At 39.9% G+C, this 23,642-nt stretch overlaps 1 protein-coding gene across 1 annotated transcript; it reads left to right on the top strand.

Moving 5' to 3' along the window:
* The first annotated feature begins 3,265 nt into the window (after positions 1-3,265).
* LOC149450525 (synaptopodin-2-like) lies at positions 3,266-22,967 on the top strand. The gene is made up of 2 exons (XM_089691779.1): positions 3,266-3,412; positions 14,603-22,967. The coding sequence occupies exon 2, from the start codon at positions 14,719-14,721 to the stop codon at positions 17,029-17,031; it is 2,313 nt and encodes a 770-aa protein (XP_089547905.1). The 5' UTR covers positions 3,266-3,412; positions 14,603-14,718; the 3' UTR covers positions 17,032-22,967.
* Positions 22,968-23,642: the final 675 nt, after the last annotated feature.

The raw sequence follows: 23,642 nt of genomic DNA, 5'->3' as shown, positions 1-23,642 counted from the left end.
TGTGTGTATATATATATATATATAGAGAGAGAGAGAGAGAGAGAGAGAGAGAGAGAGAGAGAGAGCAAACATTACATTGTATGTTTTGGCAACATCTTTCACTTTATTTCCTGTTTTAAAGCTGAACTTCAGGTATTATCATTATTGCATACTTACATTGGGTCACCTTGGATATAACATACCTGAGGGGCCACTGGGGAAGCTGACAATTACTGCTACTACACTAATGATCACAATCTTCTGGGTCTTGTGCCAATCACAAAATACCTTGTATTTTTCTTTGAATACAAGGCATTCTCTGATTGGAGGAGGTGAAGATTATGATGTCACCTTCCCTTCTCTCCACCTTTTCACATTAGAGAGTGCAGTGCAGGGCATTCTGTGAATGGCAGCACAGGACCCGGAAGATTTCGACTATCACTGTAGTAGCATTGACTACTACAGTGATTATCGGCTTTTCCAGTGACCCATCAGGTATGAAATATGCATACATACATTTGTCCAAGCTGACCCAATGTAATTATTTAATAAAGATCACACCAAGAGCTTAAAAAGAGAAAACACAGTGAAAGATATTGCCAAAACATACAATTTAAAGAAATTGCCAGCTGGCTGCTTTAGACAACTCCACTTTAGCTTAGGTTAACACTAGTGCTTCTGCACAATCATGTTTTTCAGTGCATTTTTATAAAATGTTTTTATGTGCATTTGTTATGCATTTTCATGTTTCTTGTTTATTTTTTCTTTTGTAGGAGGAAAACAAAACCCTAAAACCAAAAACACATGTATATAGATTTTTCATGCACTTTTCATGTACTTCCATTGAAGCCTATGGGGTCAAAACACACTATGCAGCACCAAAAGAAGAGCCAGCACCTTTTCAAAAATCGCACTACGCCATGTTGCATTGATTTGAACGGGCAACAAAGAGAATAATGTGTTTTCCATTGTTGTGCATTTCAGTACAACAACATATGCAGGAGAACCTTAATGAATAAAAACTTGTACTTGCAGTAGGTCCCCCCCTCCCCCCACTGGAAAGGGGTAATTGTTCATTTTGCTTGGGGGATCATTAATTAGGTGATATACTAACCTTATTCCTCACTCCTGTATGGGAGGTTACTGATGGCCCACCCACAGCAAGGAGTGTCTGAAGGAGCAGAGGGAATGAGGAATACGATAGGTATATTACTTTATTCTACATTCCCTAGGCAAAACAAGAAGTGACCCCTCACAGTGTGTAGGAGGTACCACAGCATAAGTAAATACATTTAAATAAGTAATACTGTTGTTGTATGTGCAAACCTGAGGTTGTTTAGTAAAAAACATATTTATCATAAAATATTAAAATTCGGCAAAATATGCTATGTGGTAAATCACAATTATTGAAAATAAAAACCTATGTCGCAAGAAAAATGGTTTTAAATTTTACATTGTTCATGGACCTATTCATGATAATCAGGTTACTGTAAAGGGTATGCAGTTACAAAATTTAAATTTCAACTTTTGGTGAACATTCATTGTTAACTTAAATCACCTGCTGGTCTTATATCCCCATCTGTTGGGCACCAGGAGGTAAGATCTACATGACAGATAGTCTGGCACCCTACCATACGTATTTGGAAGCAGTGCCAGATCTAGGGGTTCTGGGATGGGCTGTGCCCCCCTCCATTTTAGTTGCACCCCTAGATTTCTGAGAGTGTATCCTCTGATCCATGAGCCACTCTGATAAGGGCAATCCATTTAGGACACTGTGCTGGGGAAATCTGATATAAGGAGGCAGTTTGATTGGGACAATCCATGTAAGGGGGCACTGTGAAGGGGACAGTTGATGTAAGGGGCACTCTAAAGGGGACAGTTAATGTAAGGGGGCAATCTGATGGGGACACCTGATGTAAGGGGGCACTCTGATAGGAACATCTGATACAAGGGAACACTCTGATGGGGACACCTGATGTAAGGGGGCACTCTACTGGGGACACCTGATGTAAGGGGACACTGTGATGGGGACACCTGATGTAAGGGAGCACTCTGATGGGAACCCTGAGGTAACGGGGACTCTGATGGATATCTTTATGTAAAGGGGGACTCTGATGGATATCTTGTTGTAAAGGGGGACTCTGATTGATATCTTGTTGTAAAGGGGAACTCTGATGAGTACTTATGATGTCCAGAGGGACTCTGAGGACTGATGATGTAAGGGGACTCTGATAGTGGCACCTGATACAAAGGGGGACAGGTTCTGTTTATTCACTCTAATTTTACAACAGCCTAATATATACGAGTGTTTCCAAGGTCACGATGATGTCACTGACAGACTGTCATTAACTCACACAGTGTTGACATTGTGCCCAATGACTTTTTTTAATACACCCCAAATCATATAGGCTAGATCTGGCCCTGTTTGGAAGCCTAGTGAGGAGGTCTTCCTATGCTGCATTCTCTCCAGTACTTCAGAACCTATCCAGAAGTAATACATCAGTTATGGATATCTTTTCATATTAGTCACTTTGCATCCACCACTCTGTAAAGCAGGAAAGTTCTAAAATATTAGGGTACAGAATGTAAAATCCTGTGAATAACAAAATTATGTGCATACGTTATATTTATCATTTTTGTTGCAGGGCACCGAGCAAGTCACAATTGGCAGAAAATAAGAATGGAGAACAGGAAAATACTAACAGAGACTTGTGCACTGAAAGTACCATGCTACAGATCCGGTTGGGCCCAGAAATGGTACCCATAGAACAGAACCTCCCTGAAATGCAATATCCATCACCTTATTCAAAATCAGGTTGTGATGCAGCACTGATTATAGGAGTAAAAAAAGATAATGAAGTCATGCTGGAACACAAGATTACCCCTAGAGTGATTGAAACTTCCAAAGATGGCACAATAGGTGACATCACACTGACCAGGAGAATAGAAGAAGGTGCTATGGTTGAACTGCAACTGTCACTCCCACAGGACATACATTTGGGCAGTGCAGGTTCTCCTACTGTAACTCTCGTAGGTGCTGACCAGTGTACATCTCCAGAAGCAGAACACAATGTGCTACAAGATGAAGTTGCCTCTGAACACCTTGATGAAAAAGAGCCAGCTAGGCAGCAGGCATTTGCTACATTCCAGATCGTGGGCAAACAGCAGGCAAAGATTATCCCTGCAGGACTGACAAGAGAAGCATGTCTCCCAAGGGTGGAATTGATCTTAGCCTGTTCTGGCAGAGAGAAGGAGCCCAGATCTCAGTCTGACAGGGGGTGTGTAATATCTGGAGAAGAAGGAGGGCAGACAGAGGAACCTCCTTCCTCTGTCTCCTTTGGAATCAAAGCAGAAGACTCAGAGGAAGGAGAGGAGGCTCAGCAAGCAGAAAGGGAGCTCGTCAGACCCAATAAACACCGGGCCAGGCACGCCAGTAAGTATGCCACAAGGCATTGTTTGCATTGTTCTTATATGTAACTGCCATTTGTGTACTTGGCTTATATTTTAATAATTTAATAATCCTTCCTACTTTTTTTTGTTAGATGTAAATGCATGTCTTTAAGAAAATTGTTTTTTTTAAATATTTTTAATTTTTTTTTGTCAAAAGGATCTGGAATACTGAGGAAGCTGATTAGTAATTCATTCCTCAGTGGAGTTAGACTTTACCGAAATGGACTATTAGCTGGAAGGCAGACTAGTAGAAAAGCCTGATGATCCTTGCAGTTTGACAGTTTGACAGACACCAGCATGTGTGGCACCGGCTAGTTACATGATCCTTTCCATTTTGTGAGTCTGCTAGACTGTGAAGTGAACTTACTATTTCTTCTGCCTTGTTCCCATTAGAGGTCAGACACAAAATCTATTCTGAGAAGTAGCTTGACGTAGTCCAGAACTGCATGCTGACTGCACAGAATTCACTAAACTTTCCTGGATAACCATAGTATGGCATGTCGTAGATGGTGAAATCCCAAATCTCAAATTTAACTGTGCATTTGGGTATCTTGTCTTACAGGGTCGTATCATCCTGTGTGTGTTTAGTTTGGTAGCAGAAATCAGCACTGGTCCCTCAGCCCCCATGTGCTTTGGTTTACAGCCTATGGAACTCAGGAATTGCATCACCATCAGTATTTAAACTTAGCTCCATGCATAAGGGCTGGGTATTAATAAAAGCTTGCAAGGGAGGAGGAGTCAGCATGTTATACATTTGACAGTGAGCCTTCTAACAACTGTTTGAAAGCTATCACTTATCAGTTATACTATCAGGGGCTTGTAATACATAATCTAGCATTTTAGACTCACCATTATATATTATCATATAGATGTTTCTAAACTAAACTAAAGGTTGCTAACATTTGTTTGCTTTTCTAAAAACCATTTTGTTATTATTAAGATTTATTCTGTTTTATATGTTTTTATGATCATTTACTTTTTTAGTTAACCTTTGCTAGAAACTTTACGATTGAATTACTAAAACTGGACAGTGCAAAATCTGGTGAAGTTCTGCAAAGAAACCAGTCAGCTTCCAGATTTTACTGTCAAAGCTTAAATGAAGAAGCTGAGGTTAGAAGCTGATTGGCTACCATGCATAGCTGCACCAGATTTTGCACGCTTCAGTTTTAGTAAATCAAACTCATCAAAAGCAAAATAATTTATTAAAGCAAACAAAGTATTTTTTATTATTTAAAAACGTGAAGATCAATTAAAAGTAAATAATAATATTTAAATGTAATAATGTGTTACACATTTTGTTTTATGTGTAGCTTATATTTATATGTCTACATAAAGCCTGGTACACACTAGCAATTTTTTGTCATTCACTCCAGTGGGCTGAACAGAAAAAAACTGCAGAGCTCAGGAGGAGCTCCTGTACTAAAAATACAATGTTAATTCAGTGATCTCCCCAACTGAACTATTGTGTTCTGATAGGGGGACCCCCCCCCCCCCCCGCCAGAACACTCTGGTCTGTGCTCCCAGCCATTGGCCAAGAGTGCTGATCGGTTGCTGATCGGCAAACCTTTTTCGGTCATGCCCCTTCAACAGAAGCCAGCCAAACGACCGGATTCTGTTGGACCGGCCACTGTACACACGGGCCGAATATCGGCTGGTTTTTATTGAACCGGCCAATGCCGCCCGACATTCGGCCCCTGTATACTAGGCTTAAGGAAGCATGCGCCTGTTACATAAGCAGGCTTTAGTGCTGATCCCCTTATCTTTCTGATCTCATTGACAGTCAGTCTCAATAAACACAGTAGGCTCTCTGCAGACTCATATAATGTCAAACACTCACAATGCATGGCTGTAAGTGATATGGTGAAGATCAGACCAGTACTTTTTGTTAATAGCAAGAAAGGGGCACTTTAGGATTTAGACATGCTTTTTGGTAATGTTAGCATGTGTAATATTGATTTGTGTGAAGCGTGATTTCAATAATAAATTCACTTTAAGAACTCATTAACACCAAGTGCAATGCAGTAATGGAGTTGATTTACTAAAATTGGAGAGTGCAAAATCTGGTGCAGCTCTGCAGAGAAACCAATTGCTTCCAGGTTTTATTGTTAACGCTTAATTGGACAAGCTGAAGTTAGAAGCTGTTTGGCTACCATGCACAGCTGCACCAGATCCTCCAGTATTAGTAAATCTACCCCAATATGTGGAATAACATGTGCTTTCCCTCAGTGCACTGAAAAACATTGGGATTGATTTACAAATAGATTATGCACTTTGCAAGTGCAGTTGCCCAAAGGTTACCGAATGTGATGAAGCTTCACTTCGTAAAGAATACCCAATCAGGTGCAGAGAAAATTGGATGATGGAAATCAGCAGAGCTTCACCACATTCACTAAGCTCTTTTGTAGGAAAAAAAGAGGGTAACTGTGCTGCAACTTTACTTGCAGAGTAAACACACTATTTGGCTTTAGTAAATCAACCCCATTGGGTATGTGCATTGTCGTTTATTTGAACCGGCACTCCAATGCACATTTTCACTGCAATATGCCTCAACACATATGGTGTGAATAGGTCATGCCATTCATTTTTCTTTATTGTTTCCATTATGTTCTTGTTCTTTAGTTAAAAACCCTTTAAAAGTTGTAGTAGAGGGGTGTTTGTGAGTAGTAGTGAGGGGGCTTCTTAGTAATGAAGGGATTAGAATGGAATATGTCTGGCACTTCTCCAGGAATAATTGTAGGTATACACTGCTAATGGCACCTTCAAATAACAGACATCCTTTTGTAGCTTTCAGTGAATCTTTTATTGAATCTCTTTATTCTCATTAATTATGAGGTTCCCTCTTTATTTACTATTTTAGTTCTCCTTTTCAAAAATATGCTTTTACACTTTTTACCTTCAAATTCCTGCAATGTCAAAGCATTACTTGAGGATTTATCCCCAGACCCCATTCACAAGAAGAACTTTTATAGGAAGCCGAATTTCCCTACACAGGAGCAATAGATGATTCAATCTTCATTGCATAAGACCACAATTGTTCTGTCTATAGCCAGATGTAGGTGGTCAGAGAAGAAAGCTCTGCATTCTCTCATAGTAGCTTTTGCTATATCCAGCTTATAGTGTTACTAAACCTGCAATAGTAAAATCAGTCTGTATATACAGTAAAGCATGTGTGTTATAGTCACTGTGGAACCTAAGAGGTTAATCCTCCGCATTGTGTAAAAAACCTGTTTGATCCTGTCTTTTCTGTTCCTTCTCTTCTGCTACTGCCCCCAATCCATCTCCTGATAGTACAGAGCTCTAGGAGTCACTTTGCACATGGGCAATTTAGTGTGTATGGCTAGAGAGGTTTTTTTTCTTGGGAGAGTGCATATGATCAGCACAGGGCCAATCAGTGCTGTCCAGACAGAGGGTCAGAGGTCCTTCAGCCTCATAGGACCATGAGGGGAGAATGAAAACTCCTACAAGCTTTAACCAGTGCTCTGCTGGACACTGATAGAAGTCCCAAGACTGATCTAACTGCTGATGAAAAAAGGTATTTAGCAGTTTATATTTACTAAAATTATTGCATTTCCATGTTCTGTGTACTGGGGAAGACCAGATATAGTGACTGCAGGGTCATGGGTTTAGTAACACTTTAAAGTCTTATTTTTAAACAAGTTAAGGTATATCTAAGCCTAGGAATATAAATTGTTAGCATTGAAGCTTAAGATGTGGTGCTCACATTGGTTTTCTTTTTCACCCAACTGAGCAGTGTGTTAGGAGAACTATATAACATCTCTCTCACTTCTCCATAACAGGGGAGTTGTTTTGTAGTCCACAGAGATCACAGAGAACAATGCTAACTGATAACAGTCCAGAGTCAGAGAGTACAGGAAGTTATCAGCTCACATTAGTTCTGATTGGATGAACAGCACTTTTAAAACAGATATAATAAAATGTATATAAAGCAAGGCCAGATCTAGGGGAGTGCTATGCTCCAGCTAGCAGATTATATTGTTCCCCCCCAAGTTGCTCTGGACACTGTGTGAGGCTAAGCGCTCCTATTCCTGACCATCCTGCATTGCACGCAAAGCTTCCCCAAGACTCTGTGAAAGCTTGTGTACTTCATTTAACTAACATTACCCAATCCATTGTCTTTGTCAAATTAAATTAATAGTTCATTATGTATACGGTAATTTTATAGTTCACTAGAGGGGTCACCAGCTGGAGGAAGGAGGTCCTGATTCCCCTACATAGATCTTTAGTTAGACCTCATTTAAAATACTGTGTCCAGTTCTGGAGACCTCACTTACAAAAAGATATTGATAAGATAGAACAAGTCCAGAGACGGGTAACAAAAATGGCGAAAGGTCTGAGAGTTAAAACATGTCAAGAGACCTCAGGAACTTAAAGTGGAACTTCACTTGCTCAATCAACATTGACTGTTTTTAATCCTTTTGCTGCTAGCATAAGTAAATAGATAGGATAGTATATCATATTTACTTCAGGAGGGGAGGGAGGGTTCCCAGCTCAGCTAATGCCTGAGCTAAGGGCAGATGGATTCCAGGAAATAAATGTTACATAAATCATCTACCCTTACTCAAGATGGCCACTGCCAGAAATACCACGGGGGGGGGGGGGGGTCAAAATGAATTCTCAACAAAATAAACCATGGAGACATGGATGGATGGGTGAGTTTGTATTGAATATTAACAATGAATGAAATGGCATTTTTGATTTGTGGTGCTCAGATGCAGTGCAGTTCCACTTTAACATGTACAGTCTGGAGGAAAAAAGAGAAAGGGAAGACATGACTAAAACCTTTAAATACATCAAGGGGGTTTATAAGGTTCAAGAGGGCAGTATTTCCAAAATCAAACCAAGATCAAGAACACGGGGACATGACCTCAAACAAACAGGAGGAAAGTTCAAAACTAATCTTAGAAAGTATTATTTTACTAAAAGGGTAGTTGATGCTTTGAATAGACTTTCAGCAGAGGTAGTGAGCCAGTCAACAGTAAGTGGCTTCAGATATGCGTGGGAGAAACATAGATCTATACTCAAACAAAAAAATTTACTAAAAAACCCACAACAACCCCCCGCCCAAAACATGTATAAATAAAAATAAAAAAAACGACAGACTCAATGGACCACTTGGTCTTTTTTTGACGCCACTTTGCTATATTTATTACGGGTACTTAAATAGAGCTGCGCCAATTTACGCAGCGCTTTCCATATATTATATGTTCACATCAGTCCCTAACTCTCAAGGAGCACAGTGGCTATGTGGGTAGCAATTTCTCCTAGCAGTGCTGGGGTTGTTGGTTTGAATCCCAACCATGGCATTACCTGCATGGAGTTTGCATATTCTCCCTGTGTCTGTGTGGGTTTTCTCCTCCCAAGACATGCTGGTAGGTAAATTGACCATAGTATGTGTGTTAGGGATCTTAGCTTGTATGCTCCTTTTCTATGTTCTGAAAGCAGGCCCCTTGACGTTTTTTTTTTAGCACACCCTCAAATTAAACCAGCTAGATCCAGGTCTGGTTCAATGGTCTATTTAACAATGCAAAGCAATGAAGCAAAGACAAATTTATTGTTAGAGTTTCCACTTTCATTTTCTTATGTGTAGTTATACTTTCCCACACAATTAAATTGCACTTATGCATAAGATACAATGAAATAGCTTCTGTGCAGCTTTGCGTCTTGTTAAAGCTGTGGAGAACAGAGTAAAAAGTTCTTGAAGTTGTTTCTTGGGATGACAAGAGGAAACAGCATGTTCAGTGTCCACATGAAGTGCCCAGTCTGGGTGACTGTTTATCTGATCAGCTGTTGGAAGCTGTCACATAAACTCTGTCATAAGGATAGCCAGTTCTGGAATGCACTGCTGAGGTAGGGCTGCTGAACGTAAGGAACCAGCCTAAAGCAAAGGCAAGAATGCAAGTCTAAGTCATCTTCTGGTTTGGTGACACTCATGCTCAGGCACTTTGACTAAAAATATCTAGTGTGTCTGTTAGGTGAAAATGTTTCTAAAATGTAATATGGCCGCACATGTGTTTCCAGAGATAAACCAAACTGATTATGGTATCAAAGTAACTAAACTTAGGAGAGAGGGACACTTAAGACTTTAGTAGCTTGTACTTGTGAATCATTAAAGGAAGATGTAACAGCGGGAAACATTTGCTGCCCATGTGACCCTTCCGATATGGATGGAAAATGAAAAGCATAAATGATGGAATCTCAGGGCATGATTTACTAAGATTTATTAAAGATATGGCTTTTGTATCAAGCAAAAGCTATCCAAATACCAAATCAAATGAAAAAAACATAAAAAAAAAGTTTAAAGACCAACGTTGAGAAACTTGAAAATCATCCCTTGCAGTAGGGCTGCATCCGTACATCAATGAGCTAATTGATTGTTTGGGTTGGGTTGGATTGTATAGGGGACTTGCTGCAAAACCAATCCCTGCAGGGTGTTTATTCCCTATACTCCAGCGGTTTAAGGTCCTGACATCATCAACACAAATGCAGGTTCATAATGATGCTGAAGCACAGTCCAGCTTCAGAGTGTGGAGCATTCCACCTGCCAGGGGAACAGTGGATCAGGTAAGTGAAATGCTTTAACTCACTCCTAAACTAAATAAGAAATTAACCTATGCATTGCAGGCACAGCCCCACTGTAATGGATCATTTTCAAGTTTCCCGAAGTTGGGCTTTAAAGGATAAGCTCACCTTTACGAAACATGTTATTCAGGGTGTAACATGTAACATGTTCTAGTTGCTCCCCTCTCCTTCTCAGCACTGCCTCTCATTGTGACAGTGGGCAGGGGTTCTTCTTCCCACACCCACTGTCACATTTTGTGCGGGGCTACGCATACATAGACACATCATGCATTCACAGGAATCTGTGAACGTAGAAACAACTTGTCCATCTGCCGTGGTGACAGATGGGACTTATAGTTTTAATTGCAAGCATTGTGATCAGCACTCCTGTAGTTCCTTCACATTGACTACAGCTCTGAAAATGATAGCCCATACAGAGGTATGGGCACATAGCTGTAGAAAGTGTGTGCAGAAGCCTGACATTGCACCCACGATCTGCTTATTGCGGGTGCAACACTTTGCAGACTCCTGTTGTAAAATAAATAGTAAATGCACATTTTTTTTTACCTGCAAAAATATGTGCATTTATTATTTTGAAATGTAAAGGTAAATCTTTATTTAAGTTTTATTTATTTTTTGTGGGAAAAGGTTAAAGAATTACACCATATTCAGAGTGTAACATATAACATGTTGCGGATACACCAGCCTCCCCCCCCCTCGATCCCCCATTTTGACAGCTAGCAGGGATCTTCTCCCCCCACTGGCTTTCACAATCTTAAAAAAAATTACTGTGTAGGGCTCCACCCTTGCAGCCATGTCATTTATTCACAGTATTCTGTGAATGGGAAAACTACAAGTTGAGCGCTGCTGAGCTATCTAGGTAGTTCATTGAGTTTTCTGTCATTGTGTAACTGCCTGCCTACATCGGAGGTATGGGCAGACAGCAGCACAGACACTCTGCAGGACCGTGGCATTACATCCATGATCTGCTGATCATCGGTACAATGCTTTACAGGCTCGATACAAAAAAATAACAAATGTATATTTTTTTACCTGCAAAAAAATGTGCATTTATTATTTTTCTTGTATAGGTGAACTTATGCTTTAAACTCCCAGTTGTTTTTTTTTTTTGCTGTATGTGTCTTGCCGGAGTGATTTCTCTTTCCTTCCTGTCCTGGAGATGCAACAAAAAGCATGAAGAAATTTCTACAAATCAAGACAACTCCAAAATTTTAGATTATCCACCACTCTCTGTCTAACTAGTGGAAATACAGACCACAATAAAAAACCCAAAGGGGATGTGGACCTTCCCCACTATTCAAAACTAAAAAGAAAAGTTTTGAATATACATACATTTTAAAGAATGACAAAGAGTCCTTTCACATGGAGCATAGTATACTCAGATCAGCGGGGGATCTGTAAGCAGATCTGCTGAATCAAAGCTGAACAGGACAGATGTCATTTTTTTAACATCCGTGCCCATTCAGTTTGTGCTCAGCAGACATGGGAGGACCCATGACAGCTCTATGGGTGGTTGAGTGTAAACAGACTCCATCCTCCGTTTACATCAGGCTACCTCCAATCTGTCATATTTAGGTCAGCAAAAACAGAAAATGATGCAGTCCTTTTCTGTTTTTTTTTTCTCCTGGATCTGGACAAACTTGGAGGTCATTAAATGTAAAAGTCCATATACATCTGACTGTCCATAGGGCAGCTTCCGATCAGGTGAAAAACTGCCAGGCAGACCTGATCGGATCACCCGCATGAAAAGACCCTATAGATAAAAAGACAAAACTTTACTTTTTTTTGGTTCAGATAGTCTGGTGAAAGGACAGAACCACTAGCATTTTTTTTTTTTTTTTTTTGCTGTCTGTGTTTCTGTAAGGGAGTTTTGCCTTCTCAAATTGTCCTGATCACCAATGTCACTGGGAAGGTGAGGGTAAATCCAAACATTTGAGTTACCATCAGAACAGAAATAGAGAGGGAAATGTTCGAATGGGGTCACTTTTTCTCATGAAAGCTGTCTACAAGGGGATAATTCTTACAATGAAAAGATACCTTCTCAATTCCTGTTGAATATACAGGACAGGAAATAAAGGGAAATCACTTTAATGAGACACAGATGGCAAAAAAAAAAAAACTGACAGTGGTTTTAACCCTTTTCTACGCTATGCAGAATGAAAACAAAAGTTTTGCCCTCTTGGTAATAGTTTCCCCTTAATCATTTTAAACTTCTCAACTTTTAGTGTATTTCTAAACAGTACAATTTTGTTGAAAGGCTTGGCAAAGTAACTCGATAGTAAATTGTCTCATTTTATTGTGGCAGTTAGTTTCCTTCATTGATAGGATAGCGGATGCCTCTCATGGATCCCTGAACTAGAAGTAGCACAAAAACAAATCTTAACAAATCTGAACCCTATTGTCATTCAGCACTATAATGTTGGCTGCAAAATTGTGCACTGCAGCATGCGCTGACCCCGCTGTCATTTTACGTGGCTTCCCGCTTCGTGGCTGAGTTGCTGTTGTTCCCAGTTGCATCCACTTTGTTTAAATACCACTAACAGTTGACTGTGTAATATTTAGTAGTAAGGAAATTTCACGGATGGATTTATTGCATAGGTGGCAACCTATCACGGTACCATGCTTGATATCACTGAGCTCCTGAGAGCGACCCATTCTTTCACAAATGTTTGTAGAAGCAGTCTGCATGCCTAGGTGCTTGATTTTATACACCTGTGGCTATGGAGGTGATTGGAACACTTGAATCCAATGATTTGGAGGGGTGTCCCAATACTTTTGGCAATGTAGTGTAGATGTAAGCAGCCTAGTCTACAGTTATTAATTACATACAACACAGGGACCGGCCCTCAGACTGAGCTCACTTCTCCCGACACATAGGTTGTTTCTCTCTGTCTTCCCATATGCACACACAGAGCCTTAGTGGCCCTCTCGCTTATGGTGGCTTCCAAAGTACAGTCCCCAACACCGACCAAGAGACCAATACTACTACGACAGGTCACAGGATAGACACATAATTCTCCAGCTGTCATTGCACAGACTCCACCAGGGTGATAAGCACACTTGACCATCTCACTCTCTTTTTATCATAGCCCATACTGACACAGAATGTCCAGTCAGTGCAGGTTGCATTCCAACAACGTTACTTAATGAATCTCAATAGGAAACATTATAGTACAGAGGCTTCCCAACAATGTGGGAATATATATTCCCTTATATCATGTTGGAGAGCTCACCATGGAACAGGTGTTCTGGCAGGCTCCCGTTTCAAAATAATGACTATTCTGCTCTTCTGGTTATATTATACCTTTCTGTTTTGTTTCTGCCAATAATGGGTTCCAACTTACTGTGGAGCAGTAAGTCATGATGTCCAACCTGCAGAGAATGTCCTTTTTGGGGAGAATGATTCACAACATTTCACAACCTGCTTCTCTCTCTAACTTCTCCCATTGAACCTTAAATACTCCAGTAACTGCAAGAAAATGACTGCTGGCCCATTATCTGGTACCAAAGAGACACGATTTCCTAAATTTAAAGGTCTGACTCCCTATTAAATGCTTGTTTGCTGGTGACCCATATACATTAAACTGTCTCATAAACCAGCTGCATAATGGCTGGATGGGTCATTTGTCCTGTAAAGTTTAAAGGGACTGTAAGAAAGATCCAAAATACCCCCCCAAAAAAATACTGGAATGGCTCCCGCTGCTGTCAATCTGCCGATGAGGAGGAACAGAACTGCGAGATCTGCTGCTCTCATACACAGCGCTGGATCTCCTAGGCATCTAGCTATGCATTAAGGTAAACAACCTTAAGGCTTTACAACCACTTTAAATGCTTTAGGCAATAGTGCAAATAAATATGAAATGCATTTATCTAAATGTAAATCTGGTCATAGATACAAGATGTGCTTCTACAGAAAATATTTTTTCAAAACAATTGTTTCATTAACGTGCATGCTTGCATTTCCTGCTCATAAATGTTCATGCAGTGGAAAGGGCTATGTAGACAAAGCTGGTGAAAACAAAAAGGAGATCAGGAGAAAACAATTCTACTATTTAAAAAGATATTAAATTGAGGGTCTGCAGACAGGGTGGTACTGGCCCTTGGACCAGTATCATTAAGTTTTTTTGTGCTGGTGCAGATACTTGTTCCCCAGAACTGTGATCACAGCTTCCAACAGATAAACTTCTGTTGCAGCCCAGAGATGTCATGTGAACAAATGTTAAGAGCTGAAACAGAAGACTGCTGCTAAAAGAAGTGAGAATCCTTTTGTAACAACCACCTATTACCTTGTCCACCAATTACTACAGCACCAGGGTGCACTTTGCATTCTGTAGCCCACAAAACACTGTCCCTACCAGTTGATTGTGTTTGTCCCCCAAGAGAAATGTTCCCAGTTCCCAACTGTATAGTAATGTATCTACCATTGACTAATTTAACTCTGCCTATTGGGTTTCTGTCAGCTTATAGCTAAGGGTAGCTTCAATAAGTGAGATATTTATTCAAGTAATGAAAAAATTTCATGTGTGGCGAAAGTCTTAATCATTGATTTTTTTTTTTTCAAATCTATTTTTAGGGCTTAGGCGCAGTGAAAGCCTCTCCGAAAAGCAAGTTAAAGAAGCCAAGTCTAAATGTAAAAGTATTGCTCTGCTGCTGACAGCTGCCCCAAACCCCAATTCCAAGGGGGTGTTGATGTTTAAGAAGCGCCGTCAAAGGGCCAGGAAATATACCTTGACAAGCTACGGTACTGGTGAACTAGAACGGCAGGAGGATAGCGAAGACGATAACGAGGACGAAGAGAATAAAGAAAATACTTTCAATGTTACATTTTATGGGGCAAGTGAGTCAGATCTAGATGACGATTTTTTTTCAGATCCTGAAAACGACACACAAATTGTAACATTTGACTGGGATACTGGACTTGTAGAGGTCGAAAAGAAACTTAATAGTGGTGACGCAATGGAGGAACTTCCAGAGACCAAAGGTAAAGGGGTCCTCATGTTTGCAAGAAGGAAGCAGAGGATGGATCAAATTACAGCAGAGCAAGAAGAACTCCGGAAACATAGTATAGAAGAGAAGGTGTCTGTCACAGAGAATGTAAATAATACGGTTTCACTTCAGACACAGCAACAGCAGAGCATAAAAATGCAGAGCTGCGTGAGTAAAAGTTATATTGAGGTCAGCAATAGCCAAACAAGAGTACAGAATGGTTTTGCTGGAGCATATGAGTCAATCCCTTCATTTCAGTCTCCACCTAACAGAACCCCAAAACCTTTTGGGGGATTACAGAATAGGGCAGCAATACCATTTTCTCCTACTAGAAATATAGCAAGTCCAATGTCAGATGTGCCTGCACCACCCCCTTACTCATCAGTTACTCCACCTCCTGAGCCAAGGTTTCAAGTGTCTTCACCAGTGCCTGCCAAAGCCCAAGCAGCTGTATGGGCTCCATCATTTTCAACAGAACAAATAGCTTCCAGAGATGAACGAATATCAGTTCCAGCCAACAAGACAGGAATTTTACAGGAAGCAAAACGTAGGAGCACAAAACCTATGTTTACTTTTAAAGAACAGCCTAAAATAAGTCCAAATCCTGCACTTCTTTCTCTTGTTCAGACCAGAGAAGGCAAACGTAGCACCGGCAATGAGTCTGGACCTGAAGAAGACTACCTCAGTCTAGGAGCAGAGGCATGTAACTTTATGCACTCTCATGCTGGCAAGCAAAAAACACCTCCACCTGTTGCCCCAAAACCTTTGGTTAAGTCCCCTACTGCAATTCCAACTTCACCAGTATGGGCACCTTCAACCGTTGCTCCAGCACCACAAATGTTTTCAATTCAAAATCCTCCTCAGAGTGCATCCCCTGTTGAAGCTAATGCTGTACAACCAAAATTTAATTCTTACAACCCTCCAACTGCTGCTCCAGTAGTATGGGCACCTCCAACCGCTGCTCCAGCACCACAAGTGTTTTCAATTCAAAATCCTCCTCAGAGTGCATCCCCTGTTGAAGCTAATGCTGTACAACCAAAATTTAATTCTTACAACCCTCCATCTGCTGCTCCAGTAGTATGGGCACCTCCAACCACTGCTCCAGCACCACAAGTGTTTTCAAGTCAAAACCCTCCACAAAATGCAATCCCTGTGGAAGCTAATGTGCCACAACCAAAATATAATTCTTACAATCCCCCAACGTCTCTTAATTTATCAGGCCCCTTAAGAGGCCCTCCAGCAACAGCTCCAGCAGTAAATCAACTGTATACACCAAAAACACCTCCTACTACTCCATCAGGAACATCTGCTGTTGGAACAGCTTATGAAATGCCAGCTTTGAGAGGTAAAGGAGCTGAGTTATTTGCAAGGAGACAATCCCGGATGGAAAAGTTTGTAGTGGATTCAACAACTGTGCAAGAAAAAGCAGCTCGACCACTCTCTCCAACTCCATCCTTACCATCATCTTGGAAATATTCATCTAATGTTCGAGCACCTCCTCCTTTAGCATATAATCCAATCCAGTCACCACTTTATCCCCCTGCAGCAAACAAATCTGTTTCCAAAACAGGATCTTCGGCTGCCAAGAAAAAGCCCACCAAAACACTCAGTGCTCTTGAGGTCATGAAACACCAACCATATCAGCTTAACTCATCTTTGTTCACTTTTCAACTACCATCTGACACTGCCTCTGATACTGAAGCTCCTAAGAAAAACACTAAGTCAAACTTTATTTCTTCTACCAAACAAGCTACGTTCAATAAGCCAGTGAATGCTGCTCCTAGTAGTAATTTCGTACCACCAACTGAAAATTCTCAGCCAGCCTACAATGCACAACCATCTTACCAATCCAGTGCTTTAACCCCATCCAGTGAAACCTACAGAATCAGCTATCCTATGCAGCCTAGACAAGAATCACCGATAACACCACTGATCGCTCCTCCAAGGCCTAAATTTTCTGCCAAGAAAGCTGGTGTGACAGCCCAGGTGTGGAAACCAGAAGTTGGTGAAGAATAGTTTTAATTTTGGAAATATATTTCCAACTGTAAAGGAATAGAATAGTTTGCAGTGGTGGGCGATCTGACATACTATTTGTCCTGGGTTTACTTAATACCATAACATTGTAGCATCCTTTAATCTGGGTCCAAATCACTCAACTCTTTTTACAATAAATTGCACACAGGTTTGCCTATCATTATAACTTCATTGCAGTCCCTACCAATACTAGGTACCCCAAACGGATGCTTACAGTTGTATACTATTAAGTAATCAGGACTGTGGTATTTATGCTTTATAATATATTTGAATTCTATTCACTACATACAATGCTACTGTACATACATACATTAGTTGACCTAGTTTCCCAGTATATTTTTTTTTCTTCCAAATTTTGTGACTGCAGTTGACAGCAGTGTGGAAGATGGTCCATAACTGAAAAGAAGGTTGATAATGTAGAAAAGTGTTTTGCGTAGGCAATTTGACCTATTTAGAATGAGTTTTGACCTATTTATTTTAAAATAATTGAAAGACATTATATACAACGTATGTGATAAGAAAAATAGGGAAGGACAAATGCTGGGTCACTTTATATTTATTGTATTGATTATTACATTTTGAATTATTATTCAGTGAAAACAGTAATTGCATGGACACATAGCAGACTTTTCACACCTTTTTGGCTGCTGTTTACAACACAAAACAGTAATGTATCAAATGCAGGGGCGGACTGACAACTCATGGGGCCCCCGGGCAATAGGGGATCATGGGGCCCCTGTGTCCTTGCCCAAACTCAAAAAAGCCTATGAAAAAGGTACCAGGGGCATCTCATGGGGCCCCCTACTGACCCCGGGCCTTCGGGCAGTGCCCGAGTTTCCAAATGGTCAGTCCGCCCCTGATCAAATGTAATTTATAAAATACATTAAAACAGGTATTTGTAAAGGTTTGTAGCTTAGAATAAACATTAAAGTTCCCTAAATGAAAGAGTAGCTGTACAACAAATATAATCAAGGCAATTTATAAGCTATGCATATGCTAGTGGGTGCTGAGTAAATGTTTTATTTATCTATCATGAACTGAAACTACTTATGGTATGAGGTGTATGAGTCATGTATATAGTAAGTAGGCATCTGCTGTCACTAAGACAGCTCACTTTCTTGTGAGGTTCTAGTGACAAAGGATGATTTGGGATCTGGCATAAATAATGTCAATGACTAGAAGATTTTTTTTTTGTAGTGTTACATTGTAAAATGCAATTAAACCTTTTCCCCAACTTTTTTTTATATAACCTACGCCAGTGATGAACACTATAATACCTAAGGGCCTAGCATTGTAATTTTGTTAAATAATGGGAAGGATTTTTTTCCTGTATATAATCATTTAGATGACTAGTCAAAGGTTCACAAATGCCGTTTACAAAGGTAGAATCCTTGTTTTACGCACAGGTCACCTTATTTCCCTGTGTTTTACACTACTGTTTATTGTAACAAAAGATTACATTACATTAGAAAATGTAAAAAGCATTTATTTTTTGTTATAAAACATTCAAAGATACAACTGCATTATCCTGGTGACAGATTATCTTTTACAGCAACTCCGCAAAAAGAAAAAAAAAAAAGTTAAAAAAAACAGCCATCGTAATAGAAGAGTAATAACACTTACCACTCTCACTGGTACTCCAGTCTAGGTTCACTTGCAGAGCTACAGTGACCAAAAAAAGTCAGCATCCAACACTTCCTGGTGTGTCAGATGTCTGTGTCCCCCACTGTATGCTGTGGTTCCTCCTACTGACCCCTAGGCAGGGCCAGTGCTAGACTATTTCGCGCCCTAGGCAAGACCAGCTACTTGCGCCCCCACCCTCCAAAAAATAAAAAAAATTAAAAATGTAAAAAACAGTAGAAAATATTAAATAAACAAAACATGATACTGCTACATTTCTTTTAATTTGCAAAAATAAGTGCATTAAGATACCACCAGCACCAATATTAGAGACAAAATCAGTGTCACGGATGGACTGCATCTGTGACTGGCAGTGGCTGGGTGACAGTTGCAGTGAGGGGAGGATGATGGATCCACAGATAAAATGCTGTGACAGCAGGCAGCCCAGTCGACACACAAACAGAGAACACCTGAACTGAGGGATCCTGCACAGTGACAGATCCAACACAACACACCACCACCAACACTGACAAAGATCAATGGGTCAGATGTGGGATCGTGATGATGTCATTACTCACTAACACATTGCACATGTGATGGATGGCTGGCCGGCTGGCCAGGTCACACTCACACAGGCACAAGACATCAGAGTCAGACATTACCTTCCTCTACAGGCGCAGCTCAGCCTCTGCTGATGAATGGGAAGAGAAGGGCTGGAACTCCACACTGATCAGCAGCGACCTGCCGGCTTGCAGTAAGGGACTGAGTCTAAGAGGAACACTGGAAGGAGCGGTAGCTCAGCTGCTACACTGGCCCAGACACCTGGCATCTTTCTCTGTCTTTTCTCTCTTCCTTTCTGCTGCCCCTCCCCTCATTTGAATAATCATTCATGACATAGCGGAGTCCCAAACAGAGAGAGTGCCAGCCTGCATTGTGCCCAGGTGCCCCTAGGTGGCAGTGCGCCATAGGCGTCTGCCTAGTTTGCCTAGTGGAAGCACCGGCCCTGTCCCTAGGTCACCACTCTATTTCTGCAGAGCTGTAGTGATGAAGTGGCCAGCAAGGAACCACAATGTGCAGCAGGGGAGGAAGGTATCCTACATATCCAGAAATGTCAGGTGATGGAGATTCTTTAGCTAGTGTAGCTGTGTATGACAGCAATGCCACCAGACTGGTAAATATTACTGACAGTCTGTTTTCAATTTTTTTCTGCTTTAAAATTTTTATTTACATTTTTCAAACTGACAATGCAGTATAAATTGTTTAAAGTCAAAGTCAGGTAAGAACTTGCAACGCAGGCAGGAAAGATTACCAAAAAACACAATTACATTTTTCTGATTTTAACAACAGAGTTGCTTTAACTTAGACTTGGGACACAAAACGAATGTCTTACAATACATAAATGCTGGGGTAGTTTTATGAAATATACGTTTTCTACCATAAGGATCCATCTTGTACTTTTACCAACTTTTTTCATGTAGTTCTACAAGCAACATTTAAAAATGTATTTTATTGAGCCTATAAACTAGGAAGACAGATTTTGTATACGCCCTCATAGCAGAGGATGCTTTGCAGTTCTGCAAACTACAAGCCTGAAATATTAGTAGTGTATGTTTTTTTAGTCTCAGGCATCTTTGCTGCTTTCATATACCTTTTATTTCTCAGCCTTTGTCATTATCTTTACGTCACTTTTTTATGCTGCCATCTAATTCTGTAATCTTTCTGTAATCAGAAATACTGCCCTACTTACAAGAATGTAACCTGCCAGTTTTGAAACTGAAGAATGCAGTAATATGAGATAAAATCAGAAAAAGAAACTTAAAGTGGAATAACAACCAAAACGTGGAATAAACCTACTCCCAGCTCTATACTAAGCCTAATCTATTTAACCCTGTATAGAAAAGATTGCTATACTTACCTATTCTGAAGTCGCTCTGGTCCGGTCCCAGGCTGAACTGTCAGCGGCGGCTTCTGTGTAGACCAGAGGCAGCCGACAACAAATACCTTACAGTAAGCCTATGGGTCACATCTTCTATTAATTTCCCAGCCGTTGTTGGCTTTCTTCCTCTACACAGAAGCCTCCATTGGAGACTAGAATAGATAAGTATAGCAATCTTTTCTTTACAGGGTAGATTAGGTTTAGAATGGGGCTGGGCTAATTCAATGTAATGTGGTGACTAGGCAATGGTTCATAAAGCAACACGTTTTAGGGTCTTATTTTAGCACTTGGTAATATGTGCACTTATGTACCCACAGCACAAAACTTGCCATGGTTCCATTTTTGCAAGCTAATAAAATCTGATAGATGCAATGTGTGCATATTATATTCTGGGCAACAAAATATTAAACTTGCATTGCATTTTAATTTTTTTAAATAATATTTTATCTACACATACTTATTTAAAGATGAAATTGTACTCTCCCACCCATTTATCTACCTGTAGTCCTACACCCTTTTCAGAAGCAACTTCAGGATAGGTAAGTATAGCAATCTTTTCTTTACAGAGTTAAATATATTAGGCTGGGAGTAGGTTTAGTGTTAGACCTGTGTTGACTGGAATTCCAATTTAATGTGATGTTTTAAAAGAACAAACATTACCCAAAACACCCAAAGTAGTATGTTACAGCATTATGGAGTGTGTCTAAATATGACTACAGTCCAATGGTCACCAGGGTCAAAACAATTGCACTCAGTAATCAGCACTCAGTAACAGACCTGGTCTAACACCCCCGATTTTTGCAATATAAGTCTGGGTGAGACTTATGCTGAGGGATATAGCTTGTACTCAGCTCTATCAGCACAAAGCCCTGGAGTGATAGACAAGAAGCAGTCTCTTCACTTAGGGAACAGGGTATTTTTAGTCTTTTTCAATCAATAGCCAAGTATCACTTTATTATCACATAATAGGCCTACAGGTAGATTATTGAGTGTGAAAGTACAATTTCAGCTTTAAATAAGTACCTGTTTGTAGACTGTTATTAGAAAAATCAAAAAGCAATGCAAGTTTATTATTCTGTTGCCTGGAATATAATATGCACACATAGCACCTATCAGATTTTATTGGATAGCAAAAATGAAACTACGTGCCAATTTTGTGCTGCGGGTACATAAGTGCACATTTTATCAAGTGCTAAAATAAGACTATTAAACATGTTGCTTTATGAATCATTGCCTAGTCACCATATCACATCGGGATGTGCATGTCCTATTGAAACTCTAATGGTTTTTCACTGGTATTAGTTGTCTAGGATGCTTTGATCAATTCATTATTCAATTAATGAAACAAGTAGTCCAACAACATTAATATGCCCTGTAATATGGTCGTTTTAACACCTACTTGCAGTAATTGCTAGGGTCCACTTCTTAGCCACTTGAGAAAGAAGGAAAGTAATCAGCAATACAGCACCCACCACCCCAGTAGAAAAAACTTTCCTAGTTTGAAGATTGCAGGTCGCTGTCCTCAGGGCAATTCTAGTAATGCTAGCAAGTAAGCATGTCCTTTTGGAGCCAGTTGAAAAGTTAGATAAGCTATCTGATTTCATCACACACTAATTAATAAAAGTATGCGTGCTGTACTTAGATAGCACGTTTTTAAATTACATACAAGAGGTGGCTTTCAAGTAACTGGAATCTAATGGCCTGATTAACCAAGGCTGTAAGCTAACTCATTGCCTGTTTGGCCTTTGGCGATTTAGCAAGTGCCCTTACCCTGGATTACAAAAAGGTTTGTTTATAACTGGTTGCTGATTTACTACTATTCCCATTTTCAGTTCTTTTAGGTAAAAATAAAAATCACCAGGAATTGACTCATAGAAGACCTATATTTTTACTGTAAAACCAGAGCAGTGAATTTGTTAACTCCATAAGGGTTTTAGAACAAAAAGGCAGATTAGAGGCCCATCAAACCTTTAGCTTGGCTCACACCTATACACTGTGGTAACTGCAAAGCATGGATCAAATGTACATTGCATTGCGGTGTCACTCATTTAGAATTAGCATCGGCAACAATAGTAAACATATGTCATTCATGCTTTAAATGGGCTGCCTTTTTGGTTGCAACTCAGCACATTAAAAAAATGTTCATTAATGTACACACAAATGGGAATGGGCCTTTCATAAGTAGTCTTTCAGTTTCTTTCTTTACAAGTTTTAGATTTTATCTCTGCATGCACTGGTTACATCCTTGCCTAGAGGCAGATTCTGAATGATCGCAACGTCTTCTGCACATTTTCATTTTTCCACTGTTGATTTGCTGTATTTTTCACTTTAACATTAAAAAAGAGAATATTTCTGTCTTCTTTTTCTGTCTCCTACCTTTTATTTCAGCGCATGACTAATCATGTAGTTTAAGCACTTGGGGGATAAAACATGCATGCATCTTACATACTAGGGGGAGTACAACTGGGGGAATAAATGGTGGAGAAGGCTCTGGGTGTTCTAGTAGATCATAAGTTTTAAAATGGCAAGTAATACCAACTGGCAGATTCCAAAGCAAGCAAAATCCTTTCTTATATTAACCACTTGCCCTCTGGAAGATTTACCTCCCTTCATGACCAGGTCATTTTTTGCTTTACAGCGCTGCGCAACTTTAACTGACGATTGTGCGGTCATGCAACAGTGAACACAAATGAAATTTATATCATTTTTTTTACACAAATAGAGCTTTCTTTGGTGGTATTTGATTATCACTGGGTTTTTTATTTTTTGCGTTATAAATGAAAAAAAAAAAACAAATTAAAAAAAAACTATATTTCTTACTTTTTGCTATAAAACATATGAAAAAAAATTATTCATAGATTTAGGCCAAAATGTATTCTGCTACATGTCTTTGGTAAAAAAAAATCCCAATAAGTATATATTAATTGGTTTGTGTGAAAGTTATAGCGTCTACAAATGACAGTATTTTCTTTTTTTATACTGGTAATGGCGGCGATCAGCAACTTATAGCAGGACAGCAATAGTACGGCAGTCATTT

The sequence above is a fragment of the Staurois parvus genome, unplaced genomic scaffold (assembly GCF_062004578.1).
Source record: "Staurois parvus isolate SC_StPar_1 unplaced genomic scaffold, SC_StPar_1.0 ptg000572l, whole genome shotgun sequence".
NCBI classification, from domain to species: Eukaryota; Metazoa; Chordata; class Amphibia; order Anura; family Ranidae; genus Staurois; species Staurois parvus.
The sequence above is the reverse complement of the archived record's forward strand: the minus strand, read 5'-3'. Positions and strand labels throughout refer to the sequence as shown.